General features: G+C 36.4%; 1 protein-coding gene across 1 annotated transcript in view; it reads left to right on the top strand.

The window, feature by feature from the left end:
- The first annotated feature begins 212 nt into the window (after positions 1-212).
- The window catches only part of LOC129421291 (ras-related protein Rab-26), a 78,565-nt gene continuing 67,845 nt past the window's right edge, over positions 213-10,932 (top strand). The window contains exons 1-2 of the mRNA XM_055176713.2: positions 213-341; positions 8,786-8,852. Coding sequence (XP_055032688.2) covers positions 222-341; positions 8,786-8,852 — 187 coding nt within the window. The 5' untranslated portion in view covers positions 213-221. The remainder of the gene's footprint in view (positions 342-8,785; positions 8,853-10,932) is intronic.

Here is a 10,932-nt window from a genome sequence, read left to right as displayed (position 1 = left end):
CATGTTCTTATGACCTTATAAAAACAACACATTTAGATCATGTTTAGATTAAAACAGAACAGAGCCGTATAACGTATCAGTATCATTTCTGAATATTTTTAAGAAGTTCAGGCAAAACAACAGCACACCTTGTGCTGACATATCACCTTTCAAAGCATAATGGATCTGAGGTTTTTGGTGGCAGGCAGCCTGAATCGCTTGTGCTCAGTGATCCGGAGTTGATGTTAATGAGACATCTCAGGCAACTTCTGAAAAATCTTTGCAAGGCTGATTTTCCTCTCTTCCTTCTTGTTTTGCAGAATAAGGAGTTGAGCATTGATTGCGTGAGGGTTAAACTACAGGTAAGCATCATTTCTCTCAACATTGCAACATTTAAGATGCCAGTTGAAGATTTAAATGGCCGACCAGCAGCATGAGTGTACTGGTGTGTCGCATTCAGGCTTAACCAGAAAGCCATGCTTTGTCAACCAGGAGGGCATGTTGGTTTACAGTATCATCTTTACCAGCTGCCTGTATGCATACACTCTAAATTTTGCTGGGTTATTTTTAACCCAACGCTGGGCAAATATTGGACAGAAACCATGTTGGGTTAATAAATAAACCTATGCTGGGTCGTTTCAATGCAATGCTGGGTTGTTTTAACTCATGGGCAAAAGGTAACCAATTGGGTTTAAAAAGAATAGACCTAACCCATTGGGGCAGTTTCCCGGAGAGGGATTAGACTAGTCCTAGACTAAAATAAATGTAATATACTAGCTGTTCAAACTACAAAACAACCTGCACTGACATATCTTAAAATACATCAGTGCCCCTTGTTTTGCCTCAAAATGCACACGAGTAATGTTTTTAGTAAGGCATGTTAGTTAAAACTAGTTATATTTCCTAATTAAACTGAGGCCTAGTCCTGGTTTAAACTAATCCCTGTCCGGGAAACTGCCCCATAGGGTTTAATTTAACCTATGCTGGGTTTGTTTCAACCCAAAAAGCTGGGTTGTTTTAATCAGTTGTTGGGTTAAATATAAACAATAGCTAGTTTAATTTAACCAATTTTTTACCTACACTGTAGAATGTTGGATGAACTTAAAAAAATTACTTAAATTGGTAATGCCTAAAGTGAAAAATTTAAGTTGAAAATGTTTGTAGAAAGTAGGCTGAACTTAAAAAAACAACATGATCTCACAAAGTTCCTTGGGATAGAAATGGACTTTTTTGCTCATTTTTCCGTGGCATCTTCACGGTGTAAGGAACGACAGAGTCAAAAATCCCAATGCAAAGGTATCTTTATTTGACCATGAAGAGATAAAGAAGGAGACTGCCGCTGATGAATAGAGATAGAGATGCCCCGGCCAGACACCGGCACGGGGGGCTACACAGGGGTATCTAAACCCCAATGTGGGGCGAGGCACGTAGGCCACTCCTGCGTGCGCCGCTACGCAGAAGCCTGAACGAAAGGGCTATTCTCAACCCAGGCACTGGGAATATGCCAATCGCATTACCAAGCCTCGGCTGAGAGGCACCGCAGGTGGAGAAACAGCGGTGCTGGTGAACGACTCCAGATGGGCATACAGCAGATGCGATGGCAGTCTATGGATACAAAGAGAGAGCACAGTTAATGAAGGACCCGCAAAACGGGCATACCCTCAGGGCACAACACACCCCGCCGATGGTCGCTGTGTAGACCGAAGATAAATGGCAAAGTCTATGATGGATCAGAGTCTCTAATAATCCACAGGCAAATAAAAAATCCACAGCGGAGAGATGGAAATCCACAATCGAAGGAACAGCAGCTGAACATCTGTAAGTAGCGAAAAGCAGATAGCACAGACTAATATTTAAGTCAACTAGACAAGACAAGACATGATACGGCGACATACATCAAATGACGGACTCGCAAATACTGTGGGGAAAAGGAAAATAATTTATACTAATGCCGATTGGGGAATAAATGAGCTTTAGGTGAGGATGACGCAGTGAGGAAATCACAGAGAGCAGGAACACCTCTGTGAGGCGCGCACGTGAATCTGTCAAACAAACACAAAACAACAAAGGAAAACAGAGCACACAGCAAACCGGTAAGACCAAGATCATGACACACGGATTGGTTACTCAACTGCTTTTTCCTATTTTCAAACCATTGTCGCTTCGGTTTAGGGTTAGATTTGGTGTTTGCATTAGGATGTCACTTTAAGTACATTGTAAAAAAAATGTGCCTCCCTAACTCAAAATTTTCTAGTGACTGGTAACATTGACAATTTTCACTTGGGCCAATAGATTTTCTGTGAATTGAATTTTATCAATTGTGGCAACGATCTTTAAACATTAGCTCAATGGAAAATAACAGGTTGAGCCAATTGAAAATAAGAAACCATGTTTTTGCCCAATTAACTTTTTTAAATTGTGGTAGCATTCTTATTTTAAATTACCCAAACTGAAAATGTATATTGGTAAAATTACATTGGTAAGGAACCATGCTGAATTGTTTATTCCCCGTTGTCCTAATAGAAAAAGAAACACTCAAACTGTTTTGTAACATTTTATTCATTTTTATTTATTAGTAATACCTTAAAATTGTAAACATACAGAAATGGTCTGCATACAATTGCACAGTAGACACTAGAAAATAATTATTTTTAATAAAAAGTTTTATACAATAAAATTTTGTGAAAATTTAAATAAAATGTAAGTAACTGAGTGTACCTTCCCAAGGGACGATTTCCTGGACAGGGCTTATCCTAGTTCCAGACTAAAAAGGATGTTTAAGCTGTCTTAATTTAAAATCATCTTTCACCGACATATCTTAACCAATATCAATGCCCTTGTTTTGTCTCAAGATGCACACCAGTAATGTTTTTTATAAGGTTCGTTTGTAAAAACTACCTAAATGCAGAGGCGATTCTAGGGTTAGAGCTTTAGGGGTGCTGAGCACCCAATGAGCTCCGCTGCATTCACCCGCTCTTTTTTCCTACAGAAACCAATAATATGTCTATTGTAAAATAACTATCATTTTAACATTGGTTCAACTTACTCCAAATTCCAGATTTTTTTTTGGAGACTTTTCAGGCATGAAAACGGGTCAGGGGGGAAAAAGATGAGAAGAATATTACCCCTCTAGGGTCTGGGAGCACGCTCTCCCTTAGAATTTTTTTTAAATGACATATTTTAAAGCATCAATCTGATGAGTTTTGAGATGCATTTTTTGCCAACCTTTTTCTTTCTGATTAATGGCGAGCTAGCACTTTTTTTTGCCATTAATGCCATATTAAAGTCTCAGGACAAAAGGTGGGCTACAGCAGCAGTGTGGGTATGGTTTTATGTGGATATACAGTGTATCATTTTAAGCCTTTGTCAAAATGAGAAATCTCCTAATTTATAACTTTTATGCCTACAACATATGGTAGGATTAATAATAGTTTGTTAATTTGCAGCTTTTCTTTTAACAGTCCTTTTATTGAACCATTACCTTTACTATATGTCTAAAACAAAACCCTTGTGACTCCTGCACTAAGGGTTAAATACGTTATCCCCTTCATATTAATCTACAATAGATTAATGTGACAAACTAAAAAAAATGTATTGTCTAGTTTGATAGTCAGACAGTTAGTGATTTCACACATAACTTATCGGTACTCGTGGTATACAGTGATTTGTAGTTTGTTTTCACTCTGTTTCAAACGCCATGTTTTCATGACGACTGACCAGAAAAGACGCACGTAACGTCATCTTTACATTATTCCCGATTGTTAAAATGAGTCTCAAATTAACAATAAACCATACAATAAACTTTAACAACGGAGACACACGTATGCAACTACCACTGAGACGCACAAAACTGCATGCGTCTTGCGGAAGAACATTGTAACCGGCGCTACTTCTCTCCGTTTAAGTCTATGGACGAGTCACCCAGGTACTGTGCTACTCCGCAGCGCGCGGGTACCCGCCGGACTAAAATAATCCGAAAATAAACACTTATTATACGTGTACCATGGTGATTCAGTATAAGACAAAAACACGGCTTGAAAGATTGATTTGTGATGTACTCGCTCATTATAAACATAACGTAAACATTTTGTAAGATTTGAACAAAAAAGTTGCATCACAACACTTTTTACTGATTCTCACTCTGCGTGTGTTTCGCGCTGAATGACGGTCGGGCTCAGCGATGCAGGTACAGAGAAGTAGATGAAGAGGATGACACCATTTACTAAGCGGGGAGGTTTTCATTTTCTAGCTTAACATATACATTTTAAACCACAAACTACGGAGTATGTTTTGGACATTATTTAACCTTGTCAAAGACGAACGAACATTTTAGAATAAATAAATTTCTTGCTCCAAGTTTTAGGGGTGCTGAGCCCCTTTTTAGCCTCGCCCATGCCTAAATGTCCTAATATAACTAAGGCCTAGTCCTCTAGATTGATCTAGACCCTGTACGGGAAAAGTGTACAAGTGTTCAGTAAAGCTTCACATAGATTTTAGTACTCAAAGCTCATGGAACCGCCACCTAACAATTCAAACGTTAAAAATGTAAAACATTTTACAAATAGGCCTATCTCCAAAAACATCTATATAAAAGTGGGGAGGGTTCCTCACCCAACGTTAATGACAATTTCACTTGAATTTAACATTCTCACACTAAGTAAGAGCTTATGAAACTTAATGGAAACACTTTAAACAATGCCTCATAACAGTTTAAACATTAAACACCTAAAACATTCTACAAATTAAAGGCATAAAGTCTCACAAAATTTCCAGCACAACCTGCTCACTGGAAATGAACCTTGACATGGATCAGCAACTGCTCAGTGTTTCACGAATTGCCATTTTCATGTCACGTGTGTAAATCACCAAAGCCTTGCAATATCACTGAGCATTCATGTACCAAATGAAGCCAAATGTAATAAATAAAACCAGATCAATACAGAATATCCTCGAAGTTTACACTTCTGAACATAAAAAAACGGCTGCTCTTAGCTATATTGTTGTTCAACATTATGAAAAATAAAACAATTTTAATATAGAAGTACAGTTATTTTGGTATTGGACATTTTTCATTACTTTATTCTTTTATATTTTCTAAACTTTAAACAATTGTCGCCTGGCGTTGGGGTTAGAGTGGGTTTATGTAGGGATGTCATTTTATGTAAATTTAACCCTAAACCAAAGCGACAATGGTAAGAAAATAAGACAAAACAGTTGAGTAACCAATCTGTGAGAATGCCATGGAAAAATGAGCAAAAAATTCTGTGACTATCCCACGGAAATTCGTGAGATCAGGTTGTAAAAAATTATTTCAGTTGGTAACACCTAAAAAATAAGTTTTATAAACTTACATTTTCTCACTTTTATTGCCAATTTTAAGATAAAAAACTTTTTTTTTACATTTTTTCAATTGGTAAAACTTAAAATGTTTAAACATTTTCAACTTAAATTTTTCACTTTAGGTGTTACCAATTTAAGTATTTGTTTAGGTTCATATAACTTTCTACAGTGTAGGTCAAAAATAGTTTAAATTAAACCAGATAATGTTTATATTTGACCCAACAACTGATTAAAACAACCCAGCTTTTTGGGTTGAAACAACCCAGCATAGGTTAAATTAAACCCAATGGGTTAGGTCTGTTCCATTTTTGACCCAACTCTGGGTTGAAATAACCCAGCATTTTGTGTATAGGCCTATCACAAATTAACAAAAATTATACTGTACACTGAAAATTTTCTCAGTCATACAGTAACATGGAATTGTAAACATGGAACATGATGCTTAGTCATCCTTTTACAATCTAAATAATGCTGGGTTATTTTCAACCCAGCGTTGGGCCAAAAAGGGACGAGCCCAGCCGTTAGGTTTAATTAACCCATTTTTTTATATTTAACCCAACATTGAGTTGAAACAACCCAGCATAGGTTTAATAATTACAACCCATCGTGCTGGGTTCATCCCTTTTTGACCTAACGCTGGGTTGAAAATAACCCATAATTTTTTAGTGTAAACTGGCCGTGATGAATATATTGGGATTTTTATTATGCCTTCGTGATCACATTAACAGAAAAATGCTGACGTTCCAAAAGCCAGCTACAGAACCGAATGCAATCAAAATCATCCGATTCCATTACTTCTGCACTGAATAAGACATTGCTCTCTATTCCCAACACTAAGAAAGTTATAGTTATATAAGTAATAAACTTGTCATTGTCTTGTGTTGATACTGTACTTTCAATTCATCAAGGTTTAAGGTAGATACCTTCTGTCAGCATTTTTGTAACAGCAAACCCTTTGATTTGATTAAATTGCATTAATAATCTTTGCTATTTTGAGTAATAAAGCGATTCATTTTGATATTCCCTTGCTGCTTTGCTATCTCTTAGTTATATTGACAAAGCAAACAATAAATGTGCATCTTGAGGATAAGCTGTAATGAGAGTTTAACAAGGCTGTCATTAATCTTTAACGCCCTATTAGCCACATGGATCGCACTGGTGAGATACACACACACTCTTCAGCAGATGTTTTATTTAACAAGTCATACAGCTTAATAACCCCAGTCACCTGAACATGTATTCAGCGTTTAACGGCTTTTAAGATTGTTACGGACTGTGCTAGCAAGCAATTAGTAAATTAATGTAAATTTGATTTGCTCATAGGAATTATTAAAAATAGCGAAGTCGTTCTGTGTCAAGTTAAAAGCGACAAAACCTGCTATTTTATAGTATGGAGCACTTATGATCCTCCTATTTGTGTTGATTGTGATCTGTCTTTGTAGTTTCACACACCAGTGAAATTCAGATCATTACTGATGTGATCTTGCTGGGGTTTGGTTCCTGAATTGTATTGTGTAAGGTAGTATAGTGTACCCCAAATATAAATGGTAACCCTTTCAAGTAAAGTTGAATTTGTTAGGGTTAGTAAATGTAGCTAACATAAGCTAACAATGAGTAATATAGCTTTTGCATTTATTATTTTAATAAATGTTAGTTAAAGGTCACGTTCTTCCTGATCCCATTTTTAAACCCTAGTTAGTGTGTAATGTTGCTATAATAGCATAAATAGTACCAGTAAAAGGATAAAGCTCAAAGTTCACTGCCAGGCAATATATTTTCTTGAACAGAATTCGCCTTTCAAAGCCTACAGTGAACGGCCGGTTTGGACTACAGCCCTCTACTTCCTGCTTTAATGACGTCACTAGAACAGTTTTTTGACTAAACTCCGCCCACAGGAATATGTCAGTTGCCAGCTAAGCTAACGGCAAGCTAAGCTAACGGCAAGCTAAGCTACTATCCAATCACAACACACTAAACAAACTACACAATCAGAACTCGATATGTATTTCTGAAGAAGGGACTTCACGGAAGACAAGGAAGACATCAGACCATTTTGAGGACAGTGAAAACAGCGCTATACAAAATAAGTAAATTGTGTGAAAAATAATGCGTTTTTTAACACGTGAAACATAAACACATGTTATATTGAGCACTGTAAACACAATCAAACTTCAAAAACACAGAAAGAACAGGACCTTTAATGCCAATAAAATTTGTTCATGTTAGTTCCTTGCTTGTATTGTTTTAAATGTCTGTATGTTGGGGTTAGGGTTAGGTTAGGGTAAGGGTTATCATTATAATTTTTTGTTTGCTTTTTATGAAGTATTTAATCATTGTAAAACACTTTGGTCAGCGCTCTGTTGTTTAAGTAGTGCTTTATAAATAAATAAACAAAAGCATTGTTCATTAAAGGTGCCATGTGTAACCTTTAGAAGGATTTTTTTGACAGAAATGCAATATAACACACAACTATATTATCAGTGGTGTATAAAAACCTTACATAATGAACTGTATTGTTTTTATTGAAGTTGCCATTTGGTGCCGTCATGTTTCTACAGTAGCCATAAACCAACAAACTGTTCAACAGAGCGTGTTTTGTCACTACACTTGCTCAGATGATGACTTTTTTGTCCTTTGGCGGCTACCATAGCTTCACTTTGCGTTTCGAAATAGAGGGGATTTTAAAGGACACACCCAAAAACTACACTTAAGCGCTCGCACCTACAAAGTGGCAATTTTAACACGCGATAATAAATTATCTGTGCGGTATTTTGAGCTAAAACTTCACATATATACTCTGGAACCACCAAAGACTTATTTGCAATCTTAAAAAATTCTCATAATACGACCCCTTTAAAAATGTAAATGCTGAAATTAACATGAAGTACGAATAATAAATTATACAGAAGTATTCTTCATTGTTAGCTTTTGCATTAATTCCAAATAAATAAATAAATAAATAAATTCTAGCACCATTCACTCCCTCATGTTGTTTCTTTTGTGGAAAAATAGATATTTCATGCAGAATATATAAGGCTATCTGGGGAAATTGTGGCTTTAAGCTTTTATTCACTGAAGATCAACCCAAATCCTCTGCAGTATCTTTTTGGTGACATCTCCCTATCTTTAGTAATTTTAGGCTGCTCTGTGCATCATCCGTACTCTTATTTTCCTTGCTGTTAAATATATGATCTGTCAGACAGGTCTTTATGTGAGGTGACAGGCTACTCTTATCAGGACTTGCACAGTGCACTGTAAGCTTGACCGCAGCTGTAATTCAGCATTCTTGTCTTCTGCCTTACACCATTATCACATCATTAAAGCTTTTCCCCTTCCATATCACTTAGAGTGTAATCTCGCTGAATACTCATATCTGATCTGAAAGGCCCTGTATGTATGATGGATGGATAAATCAATGAAGCAGCTAAAGAGACGTGTCTATTTGCTTCTTTCTGTTTCTCTGTAGATTTGGGACACAGCGGGACAGGAACGATTCAGAAGCGTGACGCATGCCTACTACCGAGACGCACATGGTGAGTCGCATTTTAATCCGTGTAGACTTGGGGTTGAAATGCAGACGTTCTGTGTAGGAATGCAAAATGATGAATAGTTTCCGATTCAGAAAGCGCTTTCCCAGTGTTTCTCTGTGAAGTATTCAAGTCAAAACCCTTGCTGGGGCTTATTTAATGCTTTTATTAATAGAATAGAAAACTGAGCCATTTGCCACCTCTCTGTTATGTTTCACAGTTACTTTTATACATTTGGCAGGCACTTTCATCATTTTTGCAAAGCTGCCATTCATTCTAAATCCCAGGGTTTTAAACTACTTAGCATTACACTTGTTCAGTTGATTTTATAGATAGTATCTGTTTTTGGTGTGTTTTTGTTTGAATGTTGTATATGCTATATACATTTTTGGAAGATAAGATTAATGTTCAAAAATCTCCCATTGACTTACATTGTTAAAATGTTGAGCATATTTCATTAACCACCTATAGATGCCATTATGCTGCACAATCACTGTTGATCTTGTGTACTGCAAACAAAACAGAAGACTCATGCTGAGCACCCACAGCAAGCAATTTCGCATTTAAAAGACGTCTAATAAGCCCTTTTCACACAGAGATTGTGGAAAATGGATTTGATTTTGGTTCATTCCCACTGCCAATGGTTTTCCAGAGTCTGATTCACACACATCCCTAAAAGACATGTGATGTATTTAAAGGGCTTGATCAGCCAAAAATGAAATCTCGCCCTCACGTAGAGCTGTGCAAAAAAATCACCTGCGATTCTCATGTGTATCTCATCAGAAAAGCTGGTTTGGTGATTACATTTTTTTTTACAGATGCTAGGACACATTTCTCAATACTTAGGTCACTTTTGCAAAACTCTTCACACAGTGAGCACAACAGAAGTCTATGTGGGCTAAACTGAGGATCCATTATCATTGCTTTGGAACAAAATGCATTCAATTACTACATCTCTCAAATTTCATGAAATTGAGAGTTTTGCAAAAGTGACCTAAGTATTGAGAAATGTATCCTAGCATCTGTAAAAAACTGTAATAAAGATGAAAGACAAACAAATTCCTCCCGCTTGTCACCCTCACTTGTAATGTTCCTAATCCCCACCAGTGGGACTCGCCCCACACTTTGAGAAATGCTGACTTAGAAAGTGAAATGATGATGTCATTTATTGCTTGTCCCTGTATTGAACCAATATATGATTGTCTGAATGTTGACTGTCTTCAGAACCATTGTCAATGGACATTAGATAACAGAAACAGATTTTCTATTGCTAACATCAAAGGAGCAATTTAGAGAAGAAATAAAGGATAGTCATTTGTGTGTCCCTGGAACATAATTTGGTTTTGTATTTTTGTTTCATTCCCTTTATTGCTCTATCATTTTCTCTTAAGTTTTTGCAATAACATGATAATAAAATGGTATACTGTGGTAGTGAGCTACCAATTACACAAAAACATTTGCAGCAACACCAAAAACACACCAAACCAGGTTATCGCACTTAAACATAGTATAATATATTACAGACTGTATCCTGGGAGATACTTACTGTACTTGAATTTCAATTATTTGAGTGAGCTTTTGTGCTTGCCTTTCAACTACAAATGTACCTTGACAAAGTCTTTTTATGCTGCAGTGAAAGGTAAGTGGTTTTAAGTACCTACTATTTGTCATTTTGCTTTGAAATACAGTAGTAAAAGTCAGATGTTTTTGTATCAGAGAAGCTTGGCAGCATAAGACCATATTACGGCTCTCTGCCTGTGAAAGCCCAGCTATAGTCATTTTTTGTGATTTACTGTTTTCTACATAAACATATCCTATTTAATGTAAATAACATTCTATAAAATATAACCTTGATATCTTTGACTGAGTAAGGTCATGTCAAAGATTATAATTCATGTAAAATCAATGAGAGTATCAAACTGATGATCCTAATCTCATTGCAAATATTGGAGGTTCGATTTCTATGGCACACATTTGAATGCACTGCTTGTCGCTTTGTATAAATGTCCAGCAAAATGCACACATATTGACCAAAATTATAGTTGCCTGAGATGTTAGGGATGGTGGAGCTTTTATTACTCTTCAT

This window comes from Misgurnus anguillicaudatus, chromosome 4, assembly GCF_027580225.2.
Source record: "Misgurnus anguillicaudatus chromosome 4, ASM2758022v2, whole genome shotgun sequence".
Taxonomy (NCBI): domain Eukaryota; kingdom Metazoa; phylum Chordata; class Actinopteri; order Cypriniformes; family Cobitidae; genus Misgurnus; species Misgurnus anguillicaudatus.
The sequence above is the reverse complement of the archived record's forward strand: the minus strand, read 5'-3'. Positions and strand labels throughout refer to the sequence as shown.